The sequence below is a fragment of the Tilletiopsis washingtonensis genome, assembly GCF_003144115.1.
Source record: "Tilletiopsis washingtonensis strain MCA 4186 unplaced genomic scaffold FA09scaffold_1, whole genome shotgun sequence".
Lineage (NCBI taxonomy): Eukaryota > Fungi > Basidiomycota > Exobasidiomycetes > Entylomatales > Tilletiopsis > Tilletiopsis washingtonensis.
In genome coordinates, this window is record NW_020311998.1 from 136,353 (window position 1) to 163,589 (window position 27,237).

Below are 27,237 nucleotides of genomic sequence, written 5' to 3' on the forward strand. Positions count from 1 at the left end.
CAGCGCAGCAGGCACCTCAAGCTCGCGCGCCGCCGCGCCCTCTCCAGCGCCTCGGCCTGCTGCGCTGAGGGGCACACGCCGCGTCTGCCGCTGTCTGCTGCAGGCAGGCCGGCCTTAGCGTCCTTTTTTAGCGTCCTCTCTGCAGCGTGCAGCGAGCGTGCAGCGCTCCAGCCTCTCTCTCACAGGCGGCCGGCCGGGTGGGTGCCGCAGTGCCTCAGCTCTGACTCTGCTCGGACAGCCGCTCAGCGCCAGCTTGACAGCACGCCGACAGCCTGCAACGGAAGCAGCCCTCTCGCTCTCTCTCTCTGCGCAGGGCAGCACTTCCAGGACAGGCTCGGTGCCTGCGCAGGCACCGCCGGCTCTTGATGAACGCCCCTCTCCAACGCCGCTCTGCCGCTTCTGTGCCGCGTGCCGCGCATCGCGCTGTTCATCTGTACCTCGCTCCTGAGAGGCCGCTGGCGGTACGTCCATCCGCAACCCTCCGCGAGCGGCACCAAGGGCTGCTCTGCGTAGCTGTGCTGCTGCGTTCTGGGTGCTGCACCCCTGGTGCTGCGTGCTGCGTGATGCGCTGCTGCCGAGTGAGCGGCAGCAAGACCATCTTGATGAAGCCGCCGTGCTTTCCTGCCCGAGATGCCCGCAGCTGCACCCTGCCTCTTGGGCCGCCGGCCTGCGGAGCGTGTGCGGAGAAGGGGCGAGAGCGGCAGCACGAGCACGCCGCATCCGACAGAAGAGGCCGCACAGGCGCGCCGGCCACCGACGTCTCCGCCAGCGGCAGCTTGCGCCCATCCCATCTCGATTCCGCAGGCACGGCAGCGCAGGCTGACCTCCTCAGAACGCTCCGGGCGCAGAGACATACAAGCGACACCTGCGAATAGTGCCACTGTGCAGCGCCCACGTTGAGCGCCACAGGAGGAGAGTGAGGGGGCAGCTAGGGCCACGCAGATCGTGCGCTGCATTTCCGGGGCCTCTTCAGCTTGCTCAGCGTCAGCACGAGGAAATGAAGCGTGGCGAGGCCCACTGCTGCAGGAGAGAGAGACACGAGAGCGTGGATGTCGAGGCCCGCAGCTCGTCCAGAAGCGAGAGCCAGAGCCAGAGGCAAGGCGGCAGCGGTGGTGGGCGGAGAGATGGCGTGCGCGCGGCGCGCGCCAAGCCCTCCTCGCCCCGCCGGCGCTGCCGGAGCTTGCGCTTCTAGCCGGCCGATCTCAGACCGCACCATGTGCGAGCTCGTCCAACTCCACCCTCTCGCTGCACCTGCACCCAGCACGCAGCGGCGGGTGAGAGATGAGGAGGGACGAGAGGTTACGCCGCGCTTCCAGGCCCTCTGCCTCTTAGCGTGCTCTCGCCATCCCAGCGCGTTGGAGCGGCGCTAAGGCCGCGCATCTTGCAGCTGTGCGACATCAAGGCCACCACAGCCCCAGCCGAGCGCAGGCAGCCACGGCCCATGACCGCAGTGCCGCATGCCGCGAGCTGCAGCGTGGAGAGTGCGGCTCCGCCATCTCAACGTGAGTTGCAGGCTGCGGTGCCGGGGAGCATGGGTACAGGGCAACAGCGTGAAGACGCCATGCCGACGGCTGCCGGCGCCCGGCGCGCGGGCTCCTTCTCCTCCCCTCCTGGTAGGCCGAGCGCCGAGCCCGCACGCCGCCGCCCGATGCCGAAGCTGCTGCAGCCGGCAAGTCCAAGACACCACCAGCATCAGCACGGCGTGCAGACGGAGCCGCCTTTGCCATCATGCGCGAGGCGTGTCATGCTTACGACTGCGGCACTGCGGAGCGGAGCATTCTTGCTTCGGCTTCGGGCAGCGCGAGAGACGAGTGCAGAGGGATGATCTGCTTCCGCACTCGTACTACCGCGCCTCGCCGAAGCCGAGAGCTGCCGTCGACCAGGCGACTGAGAGCAGGTGTTCAGCGCCGGCATCTCGTCGACAAGACGGCGCGACATGCACATGACTGGAAGGCGATCTGCTTCCTTCGAGGAGAAGTAGAGATGGCCAGCCGCTCACCTAGCCTGGATGGAGCTTTGAGCCTCCTCGAGGATCAATCTATGCGCCCGTGCCCTCTTTCCAGGTACCCGCAGGCACGGCAGGATTGCAGTGGGCAGGCACAAATGACTTTTGCCGACCGTGAAGGCGCAATCGGGCGCAGCACACTGAAGAGCAGATGGACTCCCTGTGTCGAGAGGGGGAAAAGCCCTGCCTGATGCTGCCGCCTGTGGCTGCTTTTCTCCTCTCATGGCTGCTCCTTGCGCTGCCATCTCACCTCAACATGCTCGCTGCGCGAGCCGACCGCCGGCGTGGGGCGCAGCGATCCGCGTGATCCTCCCTCCAGACCAGTTACGCTATATCGACACCGACACCCGAGTGTCTCACCTGCCTTTCAGAGGGGCAGGACCGCATTCGGTCTCTCTCACCTAGTCCAGGGTGCGCCTTGCGGCGTCCAGCAGGCCCGCCGCGGGCGCTTGACTGGCTCGAATGTTCCGGCACGCAGCTGCGTCCACGAAGATGAGGAGCGCCACGCAAAAGATGAGCTGGAGAGACGAGCTCCTGCGCCACGCTTGGAGTCCAAGCCTCCCGTGACCAGCGCATGCCGCAGAGGGTAGCACGTGTCTCCGCGCGACCGGCGGGGTAAAGGTCGCGAGAAGAGGCACAGCTCGAAGTGGACGGGCGAGGACAGGTCCGAAGGGCGTCCAGCGTCGTCTCTTCGACATTTCCAAGCTGCCTCACGCCGCTCGCGAATCGTAAGAGCATGAGACCTCTTGTCGCTCATAGCGCAAGGTCAGGCATGACTTCTCGGCTGCTTGCATGGCGTGGCCACGTCGCCCAACTCGCACAGACGGCGTACGCGCGCAAAGCACCCTCGTCGTGAGGCAGCAGCCAAACGTCACGCACGGCGTGGCGTCTTGCCCGAGTCCGTCTTCGCTGGCGCCCGCTTCAAGCGCGACGCACTCTACTCCGAAACGCCGCGCAACACATCCTCACTCCTCCTCCCTGCAAAGCACATCGGCCTCTCGCGTCCTTGACCTACCGCTCATCCTTGCCTCGACTCCCGCAGCTTCTCCCAGACGCAGGGATTGTGACTCTAGCTTCGTTGCTTGTGCATGCATCTCTCTTCACCCCTTCTCCTCTCCCAGCCGACGAGCAGCGTCTCACTTTTTGCCCTTCTTCTTCTTCTTCTTCCCCGCCGCCGCTCCTGGTGCTTGTTGTCCCGCTGCCCCTGCTCCCTCCTCTGCCTTCGGCGCAGCCGCAGCAGCCGCGGCGGGAGCGTCCTCGGCCGCTACAGCCGCGGGCGCAGGCGGCGGAGCGCCCGCCATGGCTGCTGTCAGTTCGGCGTTGAGCGCCTGGAAGCGATTGAGGATGATGGCTGAGCGCGTGCGGTACTTGATCGTCTGAGGGCGCCGTAGAGTAAGCGACGACACAAGGGAGAGGGAGAAGGAGAGGCAAGAGGTAAAGGGGCAGGGACATACCTGAACATCGTCAGTGAGCTTGAGCACTAGGCTTTGTGTGCTCGGATGCGCTTTGATCAGGTACCGAGTCTAGAGGGAGCATGCGTGAGCGCTGAGACGGAGGTGGGAAGGGAAACGGAGGATGTGCATGTGAAGCCAGTCGCACGCTTAGTTCCTGCGCACAGCAAGCGCACACGCCCGCTGCGGCCACAGCGGTGCCCTCTCTGGGCCGCGAGTCTCGCAGCGACTCATCCATCTTGCAGTCCTGCCTCGCTGATCGAAGCTGCCCCCCCATCCCCCGCATCACGTCTGTCTGGTCATACCGGTGACCTTGCGCAGCGCTGCCCGGCTTATGCCACGCGCCACGACTCACCCGCTCCGGCTGTGCAGCGTACAGCGCCGTTGCTGCGCTGTGAAACTCTGCCCAGGACTTGTAGTACACCATGGCTGCGGCTCTGCGGCAGCGGCGGAGGCTGCGACTGCGTCCGGGAGAGCAGGCACGCTGGTGCCGCGGCGCTTCGCTGGCCCTCGTGCGCCAGGGAGAAGAGCAGGAAGCGCTGAAGAGCAGCTGTGCGTGCGTAGAGATCGGTGATGACGCAGACGCTGAACGAGCGGAGAGACGTGATGGACGAGGAGCGAGGTGGGATGCCGGCGTCTGTGCGGGGCACGCGACCGGGCCAGCCATGGCTGCTGCTGGCGGCGCGCGTCACGTGCGCGCCGTCGCCGCATCTTTCCGCGGCCGCGGCCGCCGCCTCGCTCGCTCGCGTCTTCCTCCCCACCACACCACCCATGTCGCTCTCCTCCGCCCGGCGCGGGCTCACCGCCGCTCTGGCGCCTGCAGTACGCAGCGGTGCCAGCGTCGCACGGCACGCCTCGACGTCTGCCGCTCTGCCCGCCTCCGCGCCTCGTCTGCCTCCCAGCGGCGCAGCCGCCAGCGGCGGCTCCTCGCTGCCTCCTTCTCGCCTCAAGCCCCTCTCACCGGCGCACTACACTGCGCGTCCCACATACATCGACGCACTCCTCACGCTCGAAGACCTCACACGGCGTTCCAAGCGTGCTCTCGAGGGTGCACACGCACTCGCCGCCAACGCACCTCCTCCGCCCGCGCCTCGTCGTGCTCGAGGTTCCAACCTCTGGGGATCTCCAGCTGCGCTGTCCCAATCTCTGGGACTGCCGCTCAAGACGGCACAGTATCGTCAACTCATCACTCGTCTTTCATTGCTCGATCGTTACTCCTCTCTCGTTCGCTCGCATCTCGCATCCGGAGCGGCAGGCGCGGCGAATGCAGAGTTGGCAGTCAGCGTCGAAGAGACGCTGTCGAAGTTTGCGCGCGACGAACGCAAGGGAGAAGCGGTGGAGGAGGAGAGAGAGTCGAAGGTCGACGAGCAAGGCCGGGCGTACTCGCGTGGTCGGAGAAAAGATGCGAGTGCACGAGTCTGGGTCATCCCTACCAAGATCGAATCTACTGCCATCGACGCCACTTCGGACGTCATCTCCAGCGCAGGAGAAGTGCTCATCAACGCACAGCCGCTCTCCTCCTACTTTTCGCGCGTCGATCTGCGCGAGCAGGTGCTTTGGCCGCTGCGCCTTACGGGGACCTTGGGCGCATTCAACGTCTTTGGCTTGACGCGCGGCGGCGGCAACTCGGGCCAGGCTGGCGCGATCGCCCATGGTCTGGCAAATGCCTTGATTGGCTGGTTCGAGAACCAGGCGCGCGAGACGGGAGATGAGGAGCGATTGATGGCGGTGCGGGCGGTGCTGTACAAGGGTGAGTTGCGCGAGCGAGGAGGCGAGGGAGACGAAGCTGATGGAGAGGCCTTTGCGACAGACGGCGTGGCGAAGCGCGACCCGCGCATGGTCGAGCGCAAGAAGCCAGGCATGGCGAAGGCGCGCAAGGCATACACCTGGGTCAAGCGTTGATGCGGTCGCGGCCTCTGCATGAGAAAGCAAAAGGGGGGGGGGGGGGGGGAGGGGGGGTGGTGGCAAGGAAGGCGAGATCGAGAGGCGGAGAGGAGAATGGGAAGTGAACGCAGCGAGATGGAGAGCGACCTCGAGAGGAGGCAGCAATCAATGCGCTCGCGCGCTTCATCATGATGTCGTACAGCCTGCAGCTCGCAGCTCTCGTCCGTGCTCGTCTCGATGGTCTAGCGAGGCATCGTCGCTACTGTCACTTTGAGCCTCTTGCCGCCAATGCAATGCGGAGGGCGTGCCGGTGCGTGGCTAGCGACAGTAAAGGGAGAGAGCAAGACGGAGAGGACACGAGAGCAGCGCTTGCCACAGGCGCTGTGCTCTCTCAAATCTGCCCCAAAGGGCTCGCCAGACGTTGTTGTAGGGAGAGCGGCAGTGGGCGCTCAATTGTGAGGAGCCGTGGGTAGACAGGGATGTCCGCGGCGCTTCCTGAGAAAGCTTCGCGCGAGCCTCAGATCAAGTGGGTCGGACGACAGAAAGCTCTCGATGGGCCGTGCTGCTTTCCAAGCACGATCAATCCATGGCCGCACTACTCGAGTGCCTCTGCGACTGTCGCTTGAGTGCCTTTGCCTCTGCGAGCCCACTCTGCTCCTCTGCCTCGCTGCTCTTTCCGGCCAGCGGCCGTTCTCTTTGCACGCTACATGCGGCTAGCAAGCTCTTCTGCTACTCACTCGTAGATGTTCTAGTGCTACCGCCCGCCCTAGGGAATGACTAGGTCTGAAGCAACGGCTGCGTCAAGACGTCGACTGGGCGCGATGATCGACGACCATCGATGGCGATCGAAGCCGTCTAGTTAGTAGTGTGGTGTAAGAGGGCACGACTGGATCTGGAGACAAGACGGGTCGTCCAGACGAGCAACTGCTTAAGCTCACAAAGAAGCAGAGCATGCAGCGTCGCGCTGCTTGGGAGCAGTACGTCCGCCAGACGCTCTTCGCGCGTGCGCAGGTACATTCTCGGCGCAGAGTCTGAGAGCACTGCGTTCTTCTAGTCAATTCGAAGATATTGACGCCAAAAGCACCGCGACCCGAGGCATGCACTGCTCATCATGGGAGGCAGGGCTTCGCGAAGGGTGAGGCGCCTTGTGACGCGCGTCGCGCCGCGCTGTGCGATGCTGTGGCATGATCGAAGCTTCGCACGCCGGGGCGCCTCTGTTTCTTTCGCTCTCGTGCGAAAAAGGTTCTCTGGGTCTGAATAGCACCTGGAGTAGTGTGCAAGCCATCAGTGGTCCGCATTCTACCCTAGGCATGAAGCGCACCTCCGAGATGTCCCACGCGGCTGAACAGGCGCGTCGGCTTTGGCGAGGAAACCGAAGATCGACGGTGCGTAGCCTGACTCTGAGACTGCTCTAGAGCTTTGAGTACTGGCCACATCCTAGCCGTCTGAACGGCCTCGGTCCGACAGCTGTGCCAACGAGGTACCCTGGCCATGCGAGTGCAGAACGAAAGCGCGCGTCTGGAGGCTGGCACGGATTTGGGCGCGCGAGGCGCAGCGGCACATGCTGCCCACTGCGGGGAGAGAAGGCACTGTGCCGCATCGAGCCTACTGTCTGCGCTCTACATTGCCGATCCGCAGCGATACACCTCGACGGCCGATTGAATGCTGTGCGAGCGCGAGGCATGCTGCAGCCGCCGCGCGGGACGGGCGCGGGAGGCGCAGCGCTCAAGGGGCCTCCTGACGCGGCGCCTCCACGCGCGCCGCATTCCGCGCGCGCCGCTAGCCTTGCGCGTAGGGCGCGCGAGAAGCGCGCTTGCGGGGACTCTCCAGCTCTATGCGTGGGCAAGGCTCAGCATCGCAGGCGGTAGCATTGAGCCTATGCTCAGACAGAGCTCTTCTCGTCCAAGGTAGCATGTCCGTGCTCAACGCGTGGGCGACGCGCATGACGCGCGGGCCTAGAGTCGACACTCAACATTGCCCCGTCCGCAGTTAGGCTTGGGCGTGACGTCTGCAGCGCTCCCGATGCTCTCTCTGACGGCACGCCACGTTCTGCATCGTGGGCGCCGATCGCCGTTGCCAACTGTCTGCCCGGCCGTTGCTGCGCCCAAACTCGCGCAGGAGCGCGCTGCACCGTTCATGCCCCATGAGCATCTAGCCCACGCTCCTCGCCGCACGTCACAAGTCAGACTCTACATTGCGTCCCTGTCGACCACACCACTGCACGCTCTGCAATGTCTCGACTTGCACCAGACGCATCCCTCGTTCTTCCAGCAATGCAGCCAGCGCCCTCGATGCCCACGCATCCGGATGACATGGCGCTGTCGACTGCGGTCATGGCGTTGCACCGCGCGTCGAACGCCAGTGCGGAGCGTCGGTGGAGCGCATTCGGAGACGCAAGCACGCTGCCCCATGCGCATCGCTGCCTGAAGCACCCGTTCGTCAGTGACGAGCACACATGTGCCATACGCCGCATGGCACATCATGCCATAGTCACTCCCGCTTGCGCAAAGGTACAAGAAGCAGGTCGTCGACGTGCTCTCTCCTCCTTTTTCCTCATCCCACTCCAGCCTCTCGCCTCTTACCTTACTCTTCTCTCTAATCTTCCCCCACCCACCCCACCCTCTCACAACTCCATCATCATGCAGTTCACTCTCGCCGCCGCTGTCCTCGCCCTCGCTGGCTTCGCCGCTGCCAGCCCCACCTACAAGTCGGTCGGCGCCTGCGCCGTCGGCGAGCCCCAGTGCTGCGCCAAGCGCGTGAGTGGGCCTACTTCTCCTCTTCTTCCCTCGCCAGTTCGCTGACAGCGCGCTTCATTTCCCACAGCACTCGGGCGACGACGCCTCGAAGCTGGCGTCGCTCCTCGGCCTCGAGGACGTCGTCGGCGACATCGCTGTCTCGTGCGACCAGATCCCCATCAACATCATCGGTGTGGCGGCGGCCGTGCAGAACCAGTGCAAGAGCGCTCCCGTCTGCTGCGACCAGACCAGCCAGGAGTGAGTCGTCCTGGCCCGTCGCACACTCAATACAGGCCAGCGCACTGACCACTGCTTTTGCGACCCTTCAGCGGCCTCGTGCAGCTCGGCTGCACCAACGCTCCCCTCCAGTAAATCGCCTCTAGCGATCTCTGGGCGATGTTCGACGCAAGCAGCTGCACCTCTTCCTCCCCTCTAACACGACAGGCGAGGGTCCTGACATCCGCTGGACCCTGATCACTCACCTACAACTACTCTGCACTGGCTCGTCGATACCCTCATCTCTTACCTGTCTCGATGTCCTCTTACCTACCATCCTCATCCGCACCTCCTAATCTCACAATCCTTCACGATAACCTCTCGGCTCTGCCTGCCCGAGCTGCTTGCATGGCTAGGATCGTGACATTGCAGCTCCTCCTCTCCGCCTCACGAGGCATTCCGACTCTGATCTGCCGCGCTGCTGGCCCACGGCATATCCTCGTCCAGCGGCGTCTCCTGTCCTCTCGTCTGCGCTGCGCTCGCTGTTGATGGCGCATTGCGCTCCGTCGAGGGGCGTCGTGCATCGGCGGCAGCGTCAGGCGAACGGTGTCTCGCCGCTCTCCTCGCAGCTGCATCAACACTGGGAGTCGCCTCTCCTTCCTGTGCCGCATCGTCTGCGCGCAGGTTCATCCGACTGCGTCGTCGAGTCGGCGTGTTTGGCTGACTCGAGCTACGGCCTCTGAAGGGGCGTGATGTGCTTGCAGAGCCACTCAGGCCACCTGACGGCTGTGTCATGCCGGGTTTAGCAGGCGAAGTAGCAGCGAGAAGAAGATAGGTGCCCTGCGAAAGACCGCCGGACGCAGGCGCCAGTCCAACGATGTTGCGGCGCGGAGTCTTGGACGTAGACCATGGTGCGCTTGCTTGTGAAGTCGCACTGGTGCCTAGCGCTCCGACGTCGCCGGCTTGCGTGCTGCTCGAGACTGTGCCGCTCAGACCTGGTCTCGCCAGACGTGCCCGTCGATCCGCAGATGAAGGCGCTGCAATCTGCAGGCGTGCAGCAGGAGTGGACTCTTCGTGCCGCTCGTCGACGGAAGGCAGCGTCATGCTGACAGGAATGCGCTCTGGACTGTTGCCGTGCGACTCGGACTGAGACTCTTCATCGCCGTCGCCTGACGTCGACTCGTGCTGGCGTGTCAGGACGAAGACTCCGCCGAAGAGCGCGGCGACGCCGAAGAAGAAGTTGATCAGGCGGTGAGGATCTACCCCAGAGAGCCGAATCAGTCAGGTACATAGGCGAGCAGCACGCAGGCACGCACCGACGTCCTCAAAGTCGCGGAACAGGATCGCGGCGCCGATGATGGCCGAGAGGGTGAAGAGCACATACTGCGTCGGCTGGGATGCGTTTGCATCAGCATTGGTGCTCCGCCTCGCCCAGCCGCTTCTCAACTCACGATGACTTCTCTTGAGTCGAAGCGCTGCAGTGCGCGATTCAGGTAGGTGAGCTGCAGCACGGCCGTGCCGGCCAGCACGACAATGAGAGCGTAGGTAATGGGAAAGCTCAGCAGCTCGAGCGGGCGACCGCCAGAAAGAAGCGAGGAGATGCCTTTGGTGCTCAGCACCGTGAAGCCGCCTGGGCGGAAGCGCCATGTCAGCGGCAAGCGAGCCTCGGCAATGCTTGAGACTCACCAAAGATGGCGCACACTCCAATGTCGATCAGCACGAAGCGCTCGCCCCACTTTGTGCGACTCATGCTTGCCAGCACCGCACCCAGCGCGCAAGCGGTGATCGAGTACGCGACGAACTCCTTGCGCATGATGGCGTGGAGCAGGCCATCGGGGCCCAGGCGCACATCGCTGTCGCGCGATGCAAACACGACCGTGACGGCGCCGACGATGCACAGGAAGATGCCGAAGAGGTCAGAGACTTGGAAGCGCTCTTTGAGCAGAAAAGGAGAGATGATGACGTTGGAAAGCAAGGCTACGGCGCCCAGCGGCGCGACGAGCGAGGCAGGTGCGAAGCCGTATGCTGAACAGATCGTCAGCAGAGTCGGCAGTCCCTCATACACAGTCCTACTCACAGAGGAAATTGCCGCTCTCGCCCAGCACCATCAGTCCAAAGCCCAGCCACCACAGCTTGCTTCTCAGGAACTGCGTCGTCGGACCCTGATGCTCCTCCTCCGCCTCATCGTCCGACCCCGACGCCGGCGTCTTTCCTCCGCCGTCACCGCGCAGCGTGCCCGAGGCTGAAGTGCTGCCCGATGCCTGTTCTGCATCGCTGCTGCGCCCGGTAGCGCCGTACTTGCTGCCGTCGCGCGCCTGCGTCGGCGAGAGGAGCGGCAGATTCTCGGTGCGCGCTCGCTGCTCGGCTGCATCCTTGTCCACGACGACGACAATGCCGAGCACATTGTCGCCCTTGGGCGCGTGCTGTGCCGCAGTCGGCGAGAGGGCCAGTCTCGGCTCGCCCGCTTCGGTCGAGGCATGCGCTGCGCCCTCCTCATCGCTGCTCTCTCCCGCCTCCTCGCCGCTGCTCTCGCGCTGCTGCTGCTGCAGCCGCGTGTGCGCCAGTTTCTGGCAGTTGAGCGCCAGCGAGATGATGACGTTGGCACAGAGACAGATGATGACGCCCACGATGGTCGCTTGCGCCGGCGACTCGGTGAGCAGCAGCATGGCTGCCTCGAGGCGTGCGGCCATCGCGCGTGGAGGTGCGGAGGTGGAGTGAGACCCGACTTCGCGGCTCGCGCAAGGAGATGACAGAGAGCGCAGTGGGCGCACTGAGTGTGCGAGAGCAGCACTGAGGAACAGTGAGCGGGCTTGCTGGGCGGATGCGACGTGCTGGGGCAGGAGTGGTGGCCGGAAAGGAAGCGGGCCGGCGGCAGCTGTCAGCCGAGATGCAGGAACGGCGAGAAGATGTGGCGCCGCTGCCGGATGACGGGCCGGCGAAAGGCGGAATAGAACTCGGCCCGCAGCGCGATCAGCATCCCCGATGTGCGCTAATGCGCGACTACAAAATCTGAGCCCGCCGTGCGCACGCGCCCACGGCTCGAAGTGGAGTCGCCGCGCCGCGACCGCGACTGAGAGCGACAGGCGGCCTGTGCGGGGAGAGGAGGACAAGGGAGCTCGGCAGCTGGCTCCCTTCCTCACCACCACCGCTCGCACCTCGCGCCCGTCGCCTGCGGCTCCCGCACCAACATCCACCGGCACCGCACCCACACCGCACGGTGACGGCGCGCCGGCATCGCAGGCACGCACGCCGTCAGCGCGTCGCGTAGAGTGCCTCGAGGTGCACTTTGTGTCGGCTCGATTGCAGCGTGGGAAGGGCAGAGCTCGAGCGCTTCTTGCCCGTCGAGTTCGAGTCGCGCAAGCGTCGCACGCCACCTCATACTGCACGACCACTTCGTCACTCGCTGATCGTCTGCGCTCGTCATCCCCACCACCTCGCACGGTGCAGCCTCCGTGAAGCAAGCCTGGGCTCGCGCCTCGCTCCGCACACAGCGTCGCCCGTTCACCAGCCTCTCCGCCACGCGCGCCGCCGCCGCTCGTCGCGATGCCCTCTCGTGCGCCGAAGGTCAAGCAGGTGTGGCTGCGGCACGAGCCGTCGCACGTGCAGGCAATCATCGAGCCACGCGTCGACGACACGACGCCGTTCCACATCGTGCCTCGCGTCTCGGAAGCAGCAGCGAATCTGGAGCGCTCAGCGATGCTCGGCGCCGAGTTGTTCGCGCCCCGCGACGCCGAGTTCAACGTGCGCGTCTGCTTTCTCCCGTCGGCGGCGAGCGCCCTCGATAACACATACTACGGCCCCGAGCCGGAGAGCAGCTACGTGCTCACGGTGCGCATCTACAACGAGGACGGCGCCCTGGAAGCCAAGAGCTTCTGCAGCTTCATCGTGAGTGTGCCGCCGCCAGCCTCGTGCGTGCGACGCTGTGCTCACCGCTGCTCTCCCGGCAGCACAACACACTGTGGCGCACGTACAGCATCAACTGCGATCTTCTCGACACAGAGCACCACTGGCCGCTGCTGAAGCATCACGAGAGCGACGCAGAGCAGGCGCCGCTCTGCATGGGCGCGCGCGTCGAGTGCGAGGTGCGACGCACCGTCATCTATGGCTTCGACGACGAGGAGGGAGAGCGCCGAGAGAGGGAGATGGAGGAGGTAGACCATGACTCAGATGATGGACCGCCCGTGGTGAGTCTGCTCCCGCTTCGCGCTGCGCATCGACTGCATTTGCTGAAGGAGCGCCCGCGTGCAGGCGACGTTCTGCTGGCTGCGCAAGGACCCCTCGACGCGCACGACGGCCGTGTCCGAGTCGCCCGGCGCGCTCTCCGTGCTGTCTTCCGTCTCCGACCAGCTTTCGCAGTCCAGCCCGACCCGCAAGAAAGCTGCGCCCTCGCCTGCGCATCCCAAGCACATCCTCGTCCCCGACTCTGCCGAGTCCTCGACGAGCAACTCGCGCTCCGTCCTTTCGTCCGAGGAGGAGGACTCTGAGCCGTCAGGATCGCCTGAGGCGCCGTCTCGCCGCCGCTCGCCTTCGCCCTTCGTCCCACCCGAGGCGGCGCGCGCAGGCAGCTCGCGCAAGCGCAAGCCAGCTGCGAACGCGCGTGTTGAGAAGGCCGTTCCTGCTCCTTCGAGCAGCACCCCGGCGAGTCAGCGACCCAAAGCACGGCCGTCGGCGCTGCGTACGCAGCGCGGGTCCTCTGGTCAGCGAGAGGCTCCTCGCCCGCAGGAACCTCGGCCGGAGGTCTCACGCCACGTCGTTTCCCCTAGTGTCTCGAGCCTAGGAGCAAGCCCGGCCAAGAGCGTCAGCCAAGAGGCTTCTGCTTCCACGAGCGCAGCCGCTGCCGTCGCTCCGCATCTCAGCGACGACATCGTCTCCGCCGGCATCGCAGCGGCGCACGAGCAGACGCAACGGTACGCGCCGCAGGAGGCAGAGCCCGTCGAGGCGGAGTCGCACGCAGCGCCGCACGAAGAGGGCGAGTGGCAGGACTTCGGCGACGACATGAACGACTGGCCCGGGCCTTCCGCGACGAACGGAGGAGGCGGCGCGCAGGACAACAGCGGCGACTCGGTGATGCTCTCGTCGGCGCCACTGGAGCGCACAGCCTCGAGGCTGCCGATGGTCCCAGAGCCGCAGCCGGCTCAGCAGCAAGAGCAGCCATCGCACTCGACGAGATCTGCGTCGAACTCGTCGGCGCTGGAAGTTGCCGCCCAAGTGCTGTCTGCGCCTCTCGCAGCCCGGCCGAGCGGCTCGTCGCACACTCTGCATTCGGAGTCGCCCTTCGGCCAGGGCCTGCCGAATCTGTCGCCGCGCGCACGCACGGCCACTCGCACCGCCTCAACGGAAGTGTACTCGCCCCAGCCTCGGCCGGCGTCGATGCTTTCCGACGCACGAGTCCCACTCAATGGCGCGGTCGACAATCGCTTCGCGTCGACGTCCTTCCGCGACCACTCGGTGCTGAGCGACGCACGCGCGCCATCGATGTCGGCGCCGGCTCAACGCGCCGACTCCGTCGTGGCGCATGCCGCCGCCGCTGCCTACTCAAACGGCATCAAGCGCGGCGAGTCGTTCGACGAGCTGCAGTGGCAGGAGCTCGCGGCGCTCGGCATCAAGCGCGGCGAGTCGTTCGACGAGCTGCAGTGGCAGGAGCTCGCGGCGCTCGACAAGCACGAGCTCGTCTCGCAGCTGCTGCAGCTCAAGAAGGAGTACGACGGCGAGCAGCGGCTCGGCGACGGCTTCTATCAGACAACGATGGTAGGTGGCCTCCGCAGCTATCTCAGCCCTCTCTCATTCTGACGCTTTTGTCTTTGCTGCGCAGAAACAACGCGAGGAGCTCATCCGTCTGAAAGAGTCGCATGCGCGCGAGCAGAGCCGCGTCAAGGAGGAGCACGCCTCGGAGATGCGACGGCAGGCCTCTGCTCTCTCACGTGCCGAAGCCGAGCTCGCAGCACTGCAGCTCTCCACCAAGGAGACGATCAGCAAGCTGGAGGGCGAGCTCGACGGCACGCAGCACGAGCTGGGCAACGCGCGTGCGGAGCTGCGCTCGCTGCGCAGCAAGGTCGAGCGGCTCGAGACGCCGGATCGCGATGCGGTGCGCCGCAAGCGCGCCGAGGAGCTCGAGCGCCTCGTGGCGGAGGAGAGGATGGAAGGAAGCTCGAAGCGCCTCCGCACCGGCTAGCGGGCGCGCGCCATGAACCGCCGAGATACCAGCCCTATCACACCCTGTTTCCCCCTCCTCCGCTTTCGCTCCTCTTCTTCAATCGTTACGCCTCATCATGTCACCTCATTCACCTCTACGACCATGCATTGACACCCCATTCACCGTGCTTGCGCGAACGAGAGGCGAGGGAGAGCGAGAGAACCAGTCTACTGCTTTGCTGCTGCGTGCGTCATCGAGCCCCTCACCTGCGCTCCATCGTCCTCTGCTCCCACTTGCCCACCGCCGCCTTGACGAAGCTGTCGCTCGCGAACGACGCGCCTGGTCCTCCGACGCCCAGGCCTCTCGCTCCACTGCCGCCGACGCTTGGCGAGGCGAGCTCCCAGCTAAAGTCGAGGCGTGGCGTGCCGTTCTGTCCGGATGCTTGAAAGGCCCGAGGAGAGGTGACAAGCGGAGCATCGAGGTTCGGACTTGCGTCTGGCGAGGCATAGGGATTATGCATCGGCGCGCCTGGCGGCGAGAAGAGGTCCGGCTTCGGCACGACTGGCGCGGCGGCGGCAGCGGGCGCAGCAGGTGTCGACGTCGAAGCGAAGACTGCGGATGGTCCGCCGCCGAAGCCAGGGATCGGAGAGGCGCTCGGCTGCAATGGCACTGGCTTGCGCTGTGGCGACTTCGGGATCCCCGGGCCGAATGACTGCAGAGAGGGCAGACCTTCTTTGCGCGTCTCGGTGCTGTCCGTGTCCGCAGAGACGGCGGTAGCAGTGGTCGCGACGCTGTCTTTCCTCAGCAGTGCCTCGGAGCTGTACAGCTGCCATGCGCTCTTCCCGACTGCTCCTGCGCCTGAAAGAGGAGGAGAGGGAAGCGTGCAGCCGATGCCCATTTGCTCTGAGAGCGAGGCCGCCGGCGCTGGCAAGGCGCGCCAGACTTCGAGGTTGGCGGGCAGTCGGAGTACTGCTGCGTCGGCGAGCGCGACATAGCGCGCCAGCTCGAGATGCAGCGGCGCATAGTAGCTCTGCGACGCTTTCCGCAGAGTCTGTTGCATGCCAGACGTGATGAGCTAGAGTCTGGCTACGCCTGGCAGGCGCAACTCACAGCGAGAACACGCTCAAGTCCGCTGGCGAAGAGCAAGTCGTGGAACATGGTCGCTGCGCTCTGGCCATGCAGCACGCCGCCCATCGTCTGCAGATCCGAGCCGACGCGGTTCAAGAGACGCAGTTGCATCGTCTGTTCGAGATCCCGGCGCGTCAGCTCGCCCGCGCCTGGTCAAAGCCGCATGACTCACCAGATAGCCCATCGCCTCAAACTCCACGCCACCCGTCATTCCTCCCGGCACCTTCGGGGCCTCTGCATCCGCCTGATCCACGTCCGGCAAGTGCCAGAAGCGGTTCTGGCCGTGGCAGAAGACCCAGAAGTAGTCTCTGCACACGCCGGCCAGCTCGTTCATCCAGCACTTGAATGGCCGACTGACGTGTCCTGCCTTGACAAAGTCGACGAGCGCTGCGCGAGACGCATCTTGCGGATTGTGGAGGAGCGACAGGAGCGCTTGAGAGGGATGCAGATGATGAGGCGGCGGCATGGCTGCGTGCAACGCCGAGCTCTCGCGGGGCGACAGGCCGCTGGTGGCGTTGCTGATCGGCAGCGAAGGCAAAAGAAGAAGAACCTCGACGAGATGCCGTCGTGTCGTCAGGTCACCCGGCTTCTTTTCGGAGAAGAGAAGATCTGTGAGCTGGGCGAAAGGCTTCAGAGCTCTCGAGGCGAGCGCTGCTTTTCCTCGCTGCACATCGGGAGGCTGCGTCAGCTGCGCTACTGGAGAAGAGGAGCGCGGCACAACTCACGTCTGTGGTGTTCAGCGCTACGAAGCAGCGTAGCAGCTCGTGTAGCAGCAAGTCATCGTGCTGTTCCTCGCGCCACTCCATCGCCAGCAGCTCATCCAACCGCTCGATGAGCGCCGTGTAGCCGCCCGCCGCGCAGAACTCGTGGATCCAGCTGGGCGACTCTGCCGCAAGCACGACTCTGAAGTTCTTGACGCGCGCATTGTCGAGAGACTGAGCGGGCGAGGAGCGGAGGAATGTGCTGAAGGAAGCTGGAGTCGAGGAAGATGGCTCCTTGGAGAAGGCACGCGAGCCCAATGGCGGAGAGAAAGGCGAGGCTGAAGAGCCGCCGATGAAGACGTCTGGCGCGTCGAGCGGCGAGTGCACTGCTGGCCGCCCGCTCTGGAAGCCAGAGGCGCTGCGTGGCACCTCGGGCTGAGCAAACGCAGCAGCAGCAGAGGTGCGGCGCGAGTCAAGCCCAAAGGAGCCGAGATTGAGTGTGGCGTTGCCCCGCAGCATCGAGGCCTTCACCGCCGGCTCGAGCGAGTTGAGCTTGATGCGCAGCGCTGCGGGAACCTCTAGTGTCTCCTGCTCGCCGAGCAACTTTCAGCGCTGCGCCTCCAGCCCCTCCTCCTGTCCACTCACCAGCAGTGCTTCGAACTCCTTCTCCACACCCAGGCCCTTCGGTGCATCACCTAGTCTTGGCCTTGCCTCGTCCCGCGATGCAGGCTGACGTTTGGGGCTGGGGCTGCGTCGCAGTGCCTGCATGATGCTCTTCCCCGGACTGACTCTCCGCTGCTGCTCCTGCTGCGGCCGCACCTGTTGCTGCGAAGCCGGCGCGCGCGGTCGACTTTGTGCGTCGAGCTTGTCGAGCGTGAGAAGCGGCGGCGGGAGGGGCATGCTGCGTCCGCGCGAAGGCTGCAGCAGGGGAGAAGTAGGTGCAGAGCTGCGAAGCTCATTCTCCTGATCCGTACTGGGCGCCGTAGGCTGCCTGGCACGCAACATCTCCCGACGGGTGGGCGAGGGTGAGCCTTCGAGGCCTGCAGCGCCCGGCGCTCGTGTCCGCTTGGTGGGCGAGGAGCGCGTGAGTGTCGTGCCGCTGCCGACGTGCTGCGGCGACATTGGCGGCGGCCGTGGGGCCGGATCAGAGGAGGCCTGCATGGCTGCGCCAGGGTGGTGGTGGTGGTGTAGACCGAAGGAGGCTGGCGCGCGGCAAGGCGGGCGAGAGCTGCGCGGCGCCGCGCCCCGCTCCCGCGCCGCGGCAGCAGCGGCCTCACCCGTCGAGCGACTCTCCAAGCCCCCTCTTCGCCAGGTCGCGTCGCGCCTTTCAGCTCTCGTACGTCTCACTCGGTCTCACAAAAGCTCTCAATCTACCTTGCTGCTGTTCTCTCGCCTCAATCGCTCGCTCCCGGGCAGAGCAGCTAGCAGGTCGGAGCGGCAGAGCTCGAGAGGCACGCGTGGGAGCAAGCCAACCCGCTGAGGCGCGTCTCCACATCCAAGCAACACCAGGGACGCGAGGCATCACGTGCAGAGTTCGCTCCGTGTGCCGCGGCTCAACTCGTTCCTGCTGCACACAGGCGGGCCGCCCATCGTCGCTTGAGGCCTGCCTTCCATCCACAAGCCGCGGCCCATCCCTCATCAGTGAGTCTGCCCCGATGCCGGCCAGCCAGGCGGAGTTATGTGGCTGTTTCCCACACTTGTGAGCAGCCAGAGGGCTCGCCGAGCTCCCTGCTGCCCCGGACAGAGAGCTGCCAGCATTGCTTCAGAGCGGATGGCATCAGGATGCTCGGCGGGCGGTGCTGCGGCTGCGGCGCTTGGAAGGTCGCGGCGCGGCTGCACGGTCCGCCGCGCTGTGCTCGCGCGCGCCAGCGATCTTCCCGACCCTCTCCACCTCCTCCGCTCCGCACCGTCACTGAGCCTCGCCTCGCGCAGCCATGTCCTCCTACATCTACTCTCTGCTCGGCAAGAGCGATCCCAACAGCTCGCTCGTCGTGCCGGGTGTCGTCGACGGCACACAACAGGCGCTGTGGATCGCTGCCGCCAGCATGTGAGCGCAGCAGCTACAAGTCATCTTCTCTAGACCCCATGACTGATGCCCAAGGCTCTCGACCCCTCTCACAGCTGCTTCAACCCGCTCTACTGGAATATCGTGGCGCAGAACGAGTACCGCAACCGCACCATCACGAAAGTGCTGCAGGGCAACCGCTACCTCGGCTGCTACCTGCTCGGCGCCAGCATCTTCCTGCTCGGACTGCTGCGCGATCATCTGTGAGCCTTGCGAGGACTTCGGACTGTCATCCATAGCTAAACAGGCTGCTGTGTCGGTCCACAGCTACAACACTGCCCTCTCCACGCAGCCCACCTCGCCGTACCTCGACACTCCGCTGGTCAAGCTCGGCGGCGGCGCGCTCTTTGCCGCCGGCAACGTGCTCGTGCTCTCTTCCATGTGGGCCCTCGGCGTCACGGGCACGTACCTCGGCGACTACTTTGGCATCCTGATGCCGAGCATGGTCACGGGCTTCCCCTTCAGCGTCGTGCCTGACCCCATGTACGTGGGCAGCAGCATGTGCTTCGTTGGCGTGGCGCTCTGGTGAGTCTGGTATCGCATCGACATCTCACGGCACAGCCTCTGATGCATGTGCCATAGGTTCGCCAAGCCCGCTGGTCTGATCCTCTCGGGACTCGTCATGGTCGTCTACCTCACTGCTATGCGGTTCGAAGGGTACGTCGCTGCCCTTCTATTCTTCCTGCCCGCTTGTTCTCACTGACACTCGTGCGGCAGGCCCTTCACCTCGAACATCTACGCCGAAGCGGCGCGCGCCAAGAAGCGTGGTGGCTCTAGCAAGAGCAGCACTGCTGCCGCAGAGATCGAAGGACCGGCTGCTGGCACGCGCTCGCACACTGACAGCCCGGCGGCCAGCACGCGGAGTCGTGCCAAGAAAAACTCGAACTGAGCAGCCTCTGAAAAGGGAAGGCGGAAGCGCGGAGAGGGGAAAGCGCGCGGCAAGGGAGGGTGAAGAGTGTCGGTCCGATGAGAGCGAAGGCGGGCCACACCGATGCACGAAATAAAGAGATTCGTTGGCGCAAGACGGGAGCAGGAGGGCATGGAGGTCGCGCGCTTCGGCGCGGAGGTGAGGGGCGGAAGGAGCAGGTGTGGCGAGCAGCCCGCTGACGAGGCAGATGGGCTCAAGCCGGGTAGTTGCCTGCGTCGCAAGATCAGCGCTTGTTCCCTCTCGCTCGTCGCAGCACTCACACTGTCCATCGCGCAGCGCACACCACAGCGGCTGGATCGGCGTAGCCTGAATGCCGCGGCCGACGATGCGGTAGCGCCAGTCGTGAAGGCGGGGCAGTGCCTCTGTCATGCTGCGCTCCTCCATCTGGCCGTTCGTAGTGGCACTAGCGCCCGTCCAGTACACTTCAGCGGCCGAGGCTGCACGAGGCCAGAGAAGACCATCCAGCACGTTCTCGTCGGACTGCTCGCCCCACAGCGCCATTTCGCCGCCGAGGATGCGAGGGTCGCCGACTGTGGTGCCGTTGTAGGGGCTGAGAGAGGTCAGGGTCTGCGCGGCCAATGGAGAAGTGGAGCCTTACTCGAAGACGTATTGACTGAGGACAGAGAGTCAGAGAGAGCTGAAAGATGCGGCCGAGGGCGACTCACTTCTGCCACGACACGTAGGGGGCGTACGAAGGAGCCGTCGTGTTGCCCAGCCACGAGCCGCGTCCGACGTCCAGGCTGCAGGGCATTCTCCATCAGCGCTCTACGGCCCGCTCTTGCAGCTGCAGACTCACTACGCCGCCTGGTAGGGCGCATGAATGAGGCGCACATCTGGGTTTGAGGCGAGAATCTTGGGCACGTAGTCCTCTGCGCCCGTCCACGCTTCGACGATGGTGCCCTTTGCGAGGATCTTGCCCGTCTCTGGGAAATCGATCGCCGCTTCTGCAAGTCGAGTCGCTGTCAGCGCTGAGCCTGCGCATCACCATTCGAGCAGACGCACCTTCCCAGACCATCGGCGTCTTGCCCGCCTTCTGGATGTTGGCGTGCACCTTCTCCACGAACGGCTTGAGGTAGGGCGCATCAAGCTCCTCCTTGCTCGTGGCGTTGTAGCAGTTGAGGTTGACCTCGTCGTTGCCGTGCGCAAAGTACGGGCCCGCAATGAGCTTGCTCGTCTCCTCGATCAGCTCTGCCACGTATGAGTCGACGGCGGAGCTGCCGAGCGCTAGCTGGCCCGACGGCGGCTCGTTCGCCCAGCTGCAGAGTGGCCGTCAACAGCGGAGGACGCTCACTTCTCGCTGCTGACGACTCACTTGCCCCAGTCAGGCTGGTTCGGGCACACCACCAGGCTAGGGTCGAGGTCGACAACGCCCATGTACGTGTGGCCCGGCATGTCAATCTGTTCGAGCCAGCGTGAGCAAGCCAGCAGTAGCAAGAAGCAATGCACTGACCTCGATGTTGACGTTGATACCGCGCTTGCCGGCGCTAGCAACATTGCGGTCGCGGAGACGAGTCAATGAGCGAAGCAGGTGTGCATGACGCACGATAGTCGGCGGCGAGAGCTCACAAGTCCATGATGTCCTTGACGTCATCAGCCGTGTACACCTGGTCTGCGCCGTACGCGCCCTTCTCAGAGAGCACCGAGAGGCGGCCGGGCAGGACGAGCGGGAAGGCCTGCGCGTCCGTGATGTGCCTGTGTCGTCGTGTCAGCACACATCATCGTGTCAGGCAGCAGGGCAAATTGCTTTCGGGCCTTCCAGCGCTTCCGGGGGGCGCCTGCGACCCCTCGTCCGCTCCAAGGTGACCTTACCAGTGAAATTGATTCAGCTTGGCGAAGGACATCACTGTCAGGACACGCTTGATGGCGTACGTCGGGTAAAAGTTCCGTGAGGTATCGAGCAGAAGACCGCGGTAGGGGAACGCCGGCTTGTCGTTGATCTCGATGGGTGCGTTCCAGATGTAGCGGGTCGCGAGGTAGTGAGCCGTCGTGAGCTCGCCCGGCAGCGCGTAGATGAGCTGCGTGATCGTCTCGAGGCCCCGGAAGATGCCCAGGCTCGAGTTGGCGCTCAGCGTGCCCGGCGAGCCGTCGGCGGGAATGACGAGCTTGTAGGCCTCGTCGAGCTGCGAGACGTCCTGCTGGATCTCGCTCGTGATACTGCGGGGCACAGCGCTCGCAGCTCGCTTCTTCGCAAGGAGCTTCTGAGCGCCTTTGTGGGCGGCAGCGCCAGGCGGTGAGCGATGCGAGTGCAAGTGCTGCGCCACTGCTTCGGGCGACTTGCCTCCTAGCTCGATGCGAATCTCCCGCAGCAGCGGCGCGGCGTCCACGGCGGAGCGCCGGGCCGCTCCCCGGCCAACTTCGAGTGGCTTGAGGGTGTCGCCGCCGATGTAGTACGTCGTTGACTTGATGGCGTCGTAGACGTCGTCGGGCAGCGGACTGACGGCCGTGAAGCCAAAGTCGGACGTGTTGACGCGCAGCGGCTGGTTGCCCGAGCGGAAGTCCGCCGGACGAGGCCAGATCGCAGCGACGTGCGTCGCGAGGAGGAGCAGCGCAAGAGGGAGGCGGAGCATGGCGGATGATGGTGGGAGAGCGACCGCTGCGGCTCGGACTAGAGCGCTTTATGCGCGTCCACTCATGCGGCTTCGACTGCTGTGGGGGACAGGCCAGTCTTGACCGCTGCCTTTTAGGAGCCGTCGCCGCCGCGGGCCGTCCTCCTCGCACGAGATGACGCTGTAGCTCGCGGAGATCCGGGCTCCGGGGCGCCTGATGAAGCCTTATGTACCTGCCACTCGTGCTGGGCCTCTGTGCCCTCTCTTGAAGCTCGACGTGCGGGTGATGGAGGGACAAGGCAGCGTGTGCTCATGCGCTGCGGGCGCCAGCGCACCTCAAGGCGCGCTCGGGCCGCCGAGGCCGCTTCGCGTGTGCGCGGCGGCGCGCGGCGCCGCCGCTGCGCCGTGCCCAAATTAGCCTCTCATCAGCGAAGTGGCGCGCCTGCCCCTCTTGTCTCCCGGCCACCACCATCGCAGCTCCCTCAGCCTGCCAGCACTCTGTGTGCACGAGCCATCGCTGCGCCGCCTAGCGTCACACTGCCTGCTTCGTCCGCTCCGCTCGATAGCCAGTCGACGTCCTGCGTGCACGAGCCCGAGCGCATAGGTCGCTCTGCCTTCTGGGCCTGTCCGCCGCTGCTCGCGCCCAGTATCCTGTGCTTCGCGCCCTCGTCGCCTCGTCTGACCAGCGCTCGCCAATGCACACGTCTGCGCAGATTTAGCCTCGCCCCGCTCCTTCTCCAGCCATGTCTTCGAGCGATGTGAAGCGCCTCGTGCAGATGGTGAGCCTTGCTGCGCCGACGTGGCGGGCGGCAGAGCTGCACCTGCGCTTTGTGTTGGAGTGGAGGCGCACGCTATCACGCGAAGCCGCAGACGCGCGGCGCGAGGCGCGCTCAAACTCGAGCTCACATGCTCTTGCCCTCGACAGGGCATCAACCGCGCCGTTGCCGTCGCTGCACTCGCCAAGTGCAAGGACGTCGAGGATGCAGCCGAGGCCATCTTCGCAGGCAAGTTTGCGCACATCGCCGAGGAGTCAGACGGCGAGGGATCGTCCCAACTTGCAGAGTCGTACGAGGAGGACGAGGGTGAGTGGCATGCTGCCAGAGACGTAAAGATCTGCTGACTGATGCCTGCGCTCCCCCTCTGCAGACGTGGACGACTCAATCAGCCTGGCAGACGACGACGAGGAGCTCGTCGACCCGGACCCGTACCGTGACGTGGGCCTTGTCGGTGAGCAGTCTCTGCCTCCGCTGCTGCTGCCCGTCTGAGACCTTGCGCAACGCAGAGAAAGGCGCAACGGAGACAATCATCGAGAACGAGGACGACGACACGACGCCTGTGACGCTGGCGAGCGGCGCCGTGGCACACAAGCTCTCGCTGGCCAACTTCATGAAGGGCCCGAGCGTCGGCGCGGAGCAGCAGCATCTCTTCGGCCTCTACCAGCGTCTGCAGGAGGACATTGCGTGCCCAAAGTGCCGCAAGAAGCGCACACGCACCGACGCTGAGAGCCTACTGGTGCTCTGTCCGACGATCGACGAGTTCGTCGCCCACCTCGGCAAGAACGCGGTGTGCCAGTGCAAGTGCGGCACAGTGATCTGCACCGCGTGCGGCGGCACCAGCACGCAGAGCGCTCCTGCCAACGAGATCGAGGAGATCGGCAAGAGTGAGTTCGAGGCGAAGGGCAAGGCAAAGGGCAAAGACAAGGGCAAGAGGCCGGAGAGCGCTGTGCGGCATCCGCGTCCGACAGGCCAAGCTACGTCGACGGCCGAGCTCGCCGAGCTCTCGCTGCTCGCGGATCCAGCACTGCTGCACTGCGGCGAGATGCAGGCGGTGCTGCTCGGCGCCGGACTGGCGCACATCGAGCGAGCACTCGAGACGCAGGACGGGAGCGACACGCCGAGCTCCAACGGCGGGCAGAAGCGTCCGCGTTCCGACTCTGCTCCGCAAGCGGGCGGCTCGACGAAGAAGAAGGCCAAGGCGGGGAACAACTTTCTCGACGGCTCGACCGACGGCTCATACGGCTCGGACGACTCGAGCGACGAATATGACTATAACTACATGCACCCAGCCGCTCACAAGGGCAACAGCAAGGGCACGGGCTACGCCGGCAGCTCGGGCGCAAAAGAGCACGGATGGATCGAGGCGCAGAAGAAGAAGGAGCAGGAGGCAGACTCTGCGCTGCACCTTGCGCTGATGCAGCTGCGTCCATACGTGAGTGCCTCAGAAGTGGTGGCACGTCGTTCCCGAGCTGATACTGCTCGCAGCTGCCGATGACCTTCCGCGAGCCGAACCCGGCAAGCAGCGACTACATGCCCGACGCCTGCAGCATCGCCGCGATCCGCCGCCGGCTGCTGCCCATCGCCTCGCGCCTGCTGCGCTCAGACAGCCTGTCGGACATGGTCGAGCGCTACGACCTCTATTTTGAGATGCTGCAGTGGTTCCGCACGCTCTCGCTGCACGAGTCACTGTCGGCGCTGCTTGCGCAGGTGAGTCACCGGCCTGTTGCGCGGGCGTCATCAGCCTACTCACCCGCATCGCAGCCGGTCATGCTTCGGCGTGACGTAAAGATCATCGAGAAGAAGAAGAAGCGCGAGCGTCACGTCACGTACGAGTGCTCCGAGGGCCCTCGCCAGCGCGCCGAAAGCATCCTGGTGCAGACCGAGGCTTTCCTCGAGTCTATGAAGCGCAACGAGGCCCAGATCGAGCGCGAGCGCCTCGCCCGCCGCCGCGCAAAGGGCGGCGATGAAGAGGAGCGGCCGCGTTCGCCGAGTCCCATCGAGTATGACCCGCTCTCGCAGAAGCTGGTGGCCTTCTGCGAGTCGTTCAAGCGCAACGTCGCGACCATTGACGCCAACCTGGCCAAGACGAAGGGCGATGCCTTCCTGGCTGCTCTGCTCGGCAACGTGACCAGCAGCAGCAGCAACGCTCCGCCGCCGGCGCACGTCGGGTCGCAGACGCGCTCGAAGACGGCTCGCAAGGCCGTGCCAACGCCCGAGGAGGCGGCGAAGGAGGCGGCAAAGGCGTACGAGGCGTGGGCCGAAGGTCAGCGCATGGAGCACGTCGACATGAGCGTGCCGGCTGCGGCGGTGAAGGAGGGCGAGGCCGAGGCCAAGCCGACGTGGCGCCACGTATTCAGCAACGAGGTCAACGTGCGTGCTGATGCTGAGCGCCGCCTTTCATTGCTGACGCGCCCCGCAGAACGTCAACGCCAGCGACAATCCGAAGCGCGGCCTCATCATCGCCAAGGAGCTGTCGGCGATGCGCAACTCGCTGCCGAGCGGCACCATCTTCCTGCGCGTCGACGAGAGCCGCATCGACCTCATCAAGGCGTGCCTCGTCGGGCCTGAGGGCTCACCGTACCACCTCGGCCTCTTCTTCCTCGACATCTTCCTGCCGTCGGAGTACAATCACCTGCCGCCCAAGGCGAAGATCGTCACGACGTCGGGCGGACAGATTCGCATGGGCGTGAGTGTGACGTGCCGCGAGCGTCTGCAGCGCGCTTACCAGTCTGTCACTCGCATAGCCCAATCTTTACGTGAGTCTCGCGCTCCTCAACGCCTTTGCAGCACTAACGCATTCTATCCACCGCACGTGCAGGCCGAAGGCAAGGTGAGCAGCTCGTGCAGCCCGCCACTCGCAAGTGCTGACGGCCATCTTGCAGATCTGCCTGTCTCTGCTCGGCACATGGTCCGGCCCCGGCTGGGCCAGCGGCCGCTCGACGCTACTGCAGATTCTGCTCAGCGTGCAGTCGATGATCCTGGGCGTCACCGACCCCATGACGCTCGAGCCCGGTGAGCTCGTTCCGCGCCTCTCATGCAAGCTCCCTGCTGACGCCCTCGGCCTGCAGGCTACGAGAATCTCGAGGGCAGCCCCGGCTCGGTTGCGTACAGCCGCAACACGCGCCGCCAGACGGTGCGTGTGGCGATGCTGGAGCAGCTGCAGAATCCGCCTGCGTGCTGGGAGGACTTCGTGCCGGCCTTCTACAAGCTGCGCGCCGACGAGGTCATCAAGCAGCTCGACGCCTGGAGCGCCGATGACGACGGTGGCCAGTGAGTGCTCCTCTTTTGTCAGACTCGGTGACGAGCAACGCTGACCCCAACTCCTCATCTCTCAGGCTGCATAAAGATGGCATGTCGGCAGGAGGCCACGCGTACCATCCGCATGCAGGAGCCGGCGCCGCTGGCGCAAAGCCCGCAGCCAAGGCGCCAGTCAAGCCGGGCGTCGAGACGCCGCTGCGCACCGACATTGCTCGTCTCAAGGAGGCCCTCGCCAAGCTGCGCGAGTAGCGAGCGCGCGTGAGGGCCGCGCAAGTTTCCCCTCTTGTTCCGTCACGAAGAGTCACCCCACCATCAACACCATGCCAGCGTCACCCACACCATCATCCCTCATCATTCGTCTCGGTCGCGGGCACACACACAGACTTGGGCTTTGCGCACAAAATCACATCTCACTGAGAACTCCGCGGCGGGTTGATGGTGCCGCCCGACGGCACGGCCGACTCCAGGAGGCCGTACGAGCCAGCCAGCTCGGCCTTGGGTGTGATCTCGTCGAGCTTCTCGCCCAGCTTGAGCGCCGTGTACTTGATCACGCGCGGGTCGGCTCGTAGCCGTGCCGTGAGAGTAGCGAGGACGCGTGGGTTGGTGTCGAAGTGCAGCAGGAAGTGGCTGGGGCAAGAAGGAGCGTCAACGCTGAGCCGGGCGATACGCAGGTGCAACGCCAGCCGCAAGCCCATCGCTTCCGACTCCCTCCCTCCGCGTCTGTGATCAGTAGTGTTTCTGATTTGTTTGATGTCAAGTGCCATGAAGGGCATCCGAGTCTAATTAAGAGAAATCATCTCACAGCGCGAGCTTCGCGCACCTTCGCCAGCGCGCGTGCTCTCCGACCATCTCTCTCCTGCACGTATCCCTATCGAGCTCGTTCTCGCCCTCGCCCAGGTACTCACTCGCCCTCGGTGTGCCACAGCTGATGCCGCCGCGCGCGCTGCGGCAGTGCTCGCCGCCCCCAGTTCTGCATGCCCCGCACTGCGCCGCCGTTCTGCAGGATGAGCGACGAGGTGCCGCGCACCAGATCTTGTAATGGCGCCTGCAGGTGAAGTATGGTCAGCACAGGCCAGAGATGCAGAAAGCGGAGCGTGACGCACAGACTTGGGAGCACAGGCAGCGACGCAGAAGAGCTCGTAGAGCCTGCGAAGCGAGTCAGGACGGCGCGAGAAGATGTTCGGGCAGCGGCGGTGCTTACGGCATGGTGACGGGCGCGAACGGAGGGGCGAGAATACAGAGGCGAGAAGTCGAGGAGTCAAGAGGCGAGGAGCAGCGAGCGAGTGAGAAGAAGGCGTGAGACGGTGCGAGGGTATGTGGTGGGAGGCAGAGATCGGCGCGCGATGAGCTCACGCCGAGGCCGCGCGCAGAAGAGCAGGCCGCGCTGCTCCCACGCGCCTCGGCCGAGCAA

At 65.0% G+C, this 27,237-nt stretch overlaps 12 protein-coding genes across 12 annotated transcripts; 6 read left to right on the forward strand and 6 right to left on the reverse strand.

The window, feature by feature from the left end:
* Positions 1–191: 191 nt before the first annotated feature.
* On the reverse strand, positions 192–1,317 carry FA09DRAFT_1847 (hypothetical protein). Its single transcript, XM_025739354.1, has one exon. The coding sequence runs from the start codon at positions 954–956 to the stop codon at positions 243–245; it is 714 nt and encodes a 237-aa protein (XP_025601374.1). The 5' UTR covers positions 957–1,317; the 3' UTR covers positions 192–242.
* A 90-nt stretch (positions 1,318–1,407) lies between these two features.
* Positions 1,408–2,406, forward strand: FA09DRAFT_327060 (hypothetical protein). The gene has a single exon (XM_025741254.1). It carries the CDS (start codon positions 1,729–1,731, stop codon positions 2,194–2,196), a length of 468 nt encoding a protein of 155 aa, XP_025601375.1. The 5' UTR covers positions 1,408–1,728; the 3' UTR covers positions 2,197–2,406.
* A 657-nt stretch (positions 2,407–3,063) lies between these two features.
* FA09DRAFT_327061 (signal recognition particle, SRP9/SRP14 subunit) lies at positions 3,064–4,084 on the reverse strand. Its single transcript, XM_025741255.1, has 3 exons — positions 3,812–4,084; positions 3,460–3,528; positions 3,064–3,381 (listed from the first exon to the last, which is right to left on the reverse strand). The coding sequence occupies exons 1-3, from the start codon at positions 3,881–3,883 to the stop codon at positions 3,142–3,144; spliced, it is 381 nt and encodes a 126-aa protein (XP_025601376.1). The 5' UTR covers positions 3,884–4,084; the 3' UTR covers positions 3,064–3,141.
* Positions 4,085–4,212: 128 nt separating this feature from the next.
* Positions 4,213–5,403, forward strand: FA09DRAFT_327062 (ribosomal protein S5 domain 2-like protein). The gene is made up of 2 exons (XM_025741256.1): positions 4,213–5,206; positions 5,267–5,403. The coding sequence occupies exons 1-2, from the start codon at positions 4,228–4,230 to the stop codon at positions 5,356–5,358; spliced, it is 1,071 nt and encodes a 356-aa protein (XP_025601377.1). The 5' UTR covers positions 4,213–4,227; the 3' UTR covers positions 5,359–5,403.
* Positions 5,404–7,962: 2,559 nt separating this feature from the next.
* On the forward strand, positions 7,963–8,663 carry FA09DRAFT_327063 (hypothetical protein). The gene is made up of 3 exons (XM_025741257.1): positions 7,963–8,096; positions 8,164–8,333; positions 8,405–8,663. The coding sequence occupies exons 1-3, from the start codon at positions 7,980–7,982 to the stop codon at positions 8,445–8,447; spliced, it is 330 nt and encodes a 109-aa protein (XP_025601378.1). The 5' UTR covers positions 7,963–7,979; the 3' UTR covers positions 8,448–8,663.
* A 35-nt stretch (positions 8,664–8,698) lies between these two features.
* On the reverse strand, positions 8,699–11,174 carry FA09DRAFT_327064 (DUF803-domain-containing protein). Its single transcript, XM_025741258.1, has 5 exons — positions 10,369–11,174; positions 9,978–10,316; positions 9,743–9,921; positions 9,608–9,683; positions 8,699–9,550 (listed from the first exon to the last, which is right to left on the reverse strand). The coding sequence occupies exons 1-5, from the start codon at positions 10,979–10,981 to the stop codon at positions 8,739–8,741; spliced, it is 2,019 nt and encodes a 672-aa protein (XP_025601379.1). The 5' UTR covers positions 10,982–11,174; the 3' UTR covers positions 8,699–8,738.
* A 174-nt stretch (positions 11,175–11,348) lies between these two features.
* On the forward strand, positions 11,349–14,614 carry FA09DRAFT_357708 (hypothetical protein). The gene is made up of 4 exons (XM_025744865.1): positions 11,349–12,176; positions 12,239–12,475; positions 12,540–14,039; positions 14,104–14,614. Exons 1-4 carry the CDS (start codon positions 11,835–11,837, stop codon positions 14,461–14,463), a joined length of 2,439 nt encoding a protein of 812 aa, XP_025601380.1. The 5' UTR covers positions 11,349–11,834; the 3' UTR covers positions 14,464–14,614.
* Positions 14,545–17,439, reverse strand: FA09DRAFT_327066 (hypothetical protein). The gene is made up of 5 exons (XM_025741259.1): positions 16,899–17,439; positions 16,278–16,841; positions 15,725–16,216; positions 15,535–15,666; positions 14,545–15,475 (listed from the first exon to the last, which is right to left on the reverse strand). Exons 1-5 carry the CDS (start codon positions 17,412–17,414, stop codon positions 14,687–14,689), a joined length of 2,493 nt encoding a protein of 830 aa, XP_025601381.1. The 5' UTR covers positions 17,415–17,439; the 3' UTR covers positions 14,545–14,686.
* Positions 17,440–17,886: 447 nt separating this feature from the next.
* FA09DRAFT_303184 (putative OPI3-methylene-fatty-acyl-phospholipid synthase) lies at positions 17,887–19,402 on the forward strand. The gene is made up of 5 exons (XM_025740435.1): positions 17,887–18,300; positions 18,375–18,521; positions 18,586–18,843; positions 18,901–18,975; positions 19,036–19,402. Exons 1-5 carry the CDS (start codon positions 18,188–18,190, stop codon positions 19,205–19,207), a joined length of 765 nt encoding a protein of 254 aa, XP_025601382.1. The 5' UTR covers positions 17,887–18,187; the 3' UTR covers positions 19,208–19,402.
* On the reverse strand, positions 19,325–22,081 carry FA09DRAFT_327069 (N-acetylhexosaminidase). The gene is made up of 11 exons (XM_025741260.1): positions 21,525–22,081; positions 21,056–21,452; positions 20,813–20,938; positions 20,697–20,730; positions 20,559–20,644; positions 20,249–20,502; positions 20,043–20,190; positions 19,912–19,986; positions 19,845–19,859; positions 19,507–19,796; positions 19,325–19,456 (listed from the first exon to the last, which is right to left on the reverse strand). Exons 1-11 carry the CDS (start codon positions 21,811–21,813, stop codon positions 19,440–19,442), a joined length of 1,731 nt encoding a protein of 576 aa, XP_025601383.1. The 5' UTR covers positions 21,814–22,081; the 3' UTR covers positions 19,325–19,439.
* A 176-nt stretch (positions 22,082–22,257) lies between these two features.
* FA09DRAFT_327072 (hypothetical protein) lies at positions 22,258–26,240 on the forward strand. Its single transcript, XM_025741261.1, has 12 exons — positions 22,258–22,571; positions 22,718–22,874; positions 22,939–23,019; positions 23,075–24,000; positions 24,054–24,275; positions 24,330–24,938; positions 24,988–25,254; positions 25,313–25,324; positions 25,387–25,398; positions 25,451–25,580; positions 25,637–25,838; positions 25,904–26,240. Exons 1-12 carry the CDS (start codon positions 22,536–22,538, stop codon positions 26,073–26,075), a joined length of 2,826 nt encoding a protein of 941 aa, XP_025601384.1. The 5' UTR covers positions 22,258–22,535; the 3' UTR covers positions 26,076–26,240.
* FA09DRAFT_327074 (hypothetical protein) lies at positions 26,217–27,123 on the reverse strand. The gene is made up of 4 exons (XM_025741262.1): positions 27,028–27,123; positions 26,930–26,972; positions 26,732–26,871; positions 26,217–26,453 (listed from the first exon to the last, which is right to left on the reverse strand). The coding sequence occupies exons 1-4, from the start codon at positions 27,030–27,032 to the stop codon at positions 26,237–26,239; spliced, it is 405 nt and encodes a 134-aa protein (XP_025601385.1). The 5' UTR covers positions 27,033–27,123; the 3' UTR covers positions 26,217–26,236.
* Positions 27,124–27,237: the final 114 nt, after the last annotated feature.

Coding starts and splice junctions, on each gene's coding strand:
- FA09DRAFT_1847 (XM_025739354.1), bottom strand. CDS start 956: ATGCAGCGCACGATCTGCGTGGCCCTAGCTGCCCCCTCACTCTCCTCC.
- FA09DRAFT_327060 (XM_025741254.1), top strand. CDS start 1,729: ATGCGCGAGGCGTGTCATGCTTACGACTGCGGCACTGCGGAGCGGAGC.
- FA09DRAFT_327061 (XM_025741255.1), bottom strand. CDS start 3,883: ATGGTGTACTACAAGTCCTGGGCAGAGTTTCACAGCGCAGCAACGGCG. Junction 3,529..3,811: donor ACGCTGCACAGCCGGAGCGG/GTGAGTCGTGGC, acceptor TGCTCCCTCTAG/ACTCGGTACCTGATCAAAGC. Junction 3,382..3,459: donor AGCTCACTGACGATGTTCAG/GTATGTCCCTGC, acceptor CGGCGCCCTCAG/ACGATCAAGTACCGCACGCG.
- FA09DRAFT_327062 (XM_025741256.1), top strand. CDS start 4,228: ATGTCGCTCTCCTCCGCCCGGCGCGGGCTCACCGCCGCTCTGGCGCCT. Junction 5,207..5,266: donor GCGGGCGGTGCTGTACAAGG/GTGAGTTGCGCG, acceptor CCTTTGCGACAG/ACGGCGTGGCGAAGCGCGAC.
- FA09DRAFT_327063 (XM_025741257.1), top strand. CDS start 7,980: ATGCAGTTCACTCTCGCCGCCGCTGTCCTCGCCCTCGCTGGCTTCGCC. Junction 8,097..8,163: donor CCCAGTGCTGCGCCAAGCGC/GTGAGTGGGCCT, acceptor CATTTCCCACAG/CACTCGGGCGACGACGCCTC. Junction 8,334..8,404: donor TGCGACCAGACCAGCCAGGA/GTGAGTCGTCCT, acceptor GCGACCCTTCAG/CGGCCTCGTGCAGCTCGGCT.
- FA09DRAFT_327064 (XM_025741258.1), bottom strand. CDS start 10,981: ATGGCCGCACGCCTCGAGGCAGCCATGCTGCTGCTCACCGAGTCGCCG. Junction 10,317..10,368: donor CGAGAGCGGCAATTTCCTCT/GTGAGTAGGACT, acceptor CGATCTGTTCAG/CATACGGCTTCGCACCTGCC. Junction 9,922..9,977: donor TGGAGTGTGCGCCATCTTTG/GTGAGTCTCAAG, acceptor GCTTCCGCCCAG/GCGGCTTCACGGTGCTGAGC.
- FA09DRAFT_357708 (XM_025744865.1), top strand. CDS start 11,835: ATGCCCTCTCGTGCGCCGAAGGTCAAGCAGGTGTGGCTGCGGCACGAG. Junction 12,476..12,539: donor CAGATGATGGACCGCCCGTG/GTGAGTCTGCTC, acceptor GCCCGCGTGCAG/GCGACGTTCTGCTGGCTGCG. Junction 14,040..14,103: donor GCTTCTATCAGACAACGATG/GTAGGTGGCCTC, acceptor TTTGCTGCGCAG/AAACAACGCGAGGAGCTCAT.
- FA09DRAFT_327066 (XM_025741259.1), bottom strand. CDS start 17,414: ATGCAGGCCTCCTCTGATCCGGCCCCACGGCCGCCGCCAATGTCGCCG. Junction 15,667..15,724: donor TTGAGGCGATGGGCTATCTG/GTGAGTCATGCG, acceptor GATCTCGAACAG/ACGATGCAACTGCGTCTCTT. Junction 15,476..15,534: donor GACTTGAGCGTGTTCTCGCT/GTGAGTTGCGCC, acceptor GGCATGCAACAG/ACTCTGCGGAAAGCGTCGCA.
- FA09DRAFT_303184 (XM_025740435.1), top strand. CDS start 18,188: ATGTCCTCCTACATCTACTCTCTGCTCGGCAAGAGCGATCCCAACAGC. Junction 18,301..18,374: donor TGGATCGCTGCCGCCAGCAT/GTGAGCGCAGCA, acceptor CCCCTCTCACAG/CTGCTTCAACCCGCTCTACT. Junction 18,522..18,585: donor GGACTGCTGCGCGATCATCT/GTGAGCCTTGCG, acceptor GTCGGTCCACAG/CTACAACACTGCCCTCTCCA.
- FA09DRAFT_327069 (XM_025741260.1), bottom strand. CDS start 21,813: ATGCTCCGCCTCCCTCTTGCGCTGCTCCTCCTCGCGACGCACGTCGCT. Junction 20,731..20,812: donor GTCAAGGACATCATGGACTT/GTGAGCTCTCGC, acceptor CAATGTTGCTAG/CGCCGGCAAGCGCGGTATCA. Junction 20,503..20,558: donor AACCAGCCTGACTGGGGCAA/GTGAGTCGTCAG, acceptor GCCACTCTGCAG/CTGGGCGAACGAGCCGCCGT.
- FA09DRAFT_327072 (XM_025741261.1), top strand. CDS start 22,536: ATGTCTTCGAGCGATGTGAAGCGCCTCGTGCAGATG. Junction 22,875..22,938: donor GTCGTACGAGGAGGACGAGG/GTGAGTGGCATG, acceptor CCCCCTCTGCAG/ACGTGGACGACTCAATCAGC. Junction 24,001..24,053: donor TGATGCAGCTGCGTCCATAC/GTGAGTGCCTCA, acceptor TACTGCTCGCAG/CTGCCGATGACCTTCCGCGA.
- FA09DRAFT_327074 (XM_025741262.1), bottom strand. Junction 26,872..26,929: donor CTGCCTGTGCTCCCAAGTCT/GTGCGTCACGCT, acceptor CTTCACCTGCAG/GCGCCATTACAAGATCTGGT. Junction 26,454..26,731: donor CTGTGGCACACCGAGGGCGA/GTGAGTACCTGG, acceptor TTCTTGCCCCAG/CCACTTCCTGCTGCACTTCG.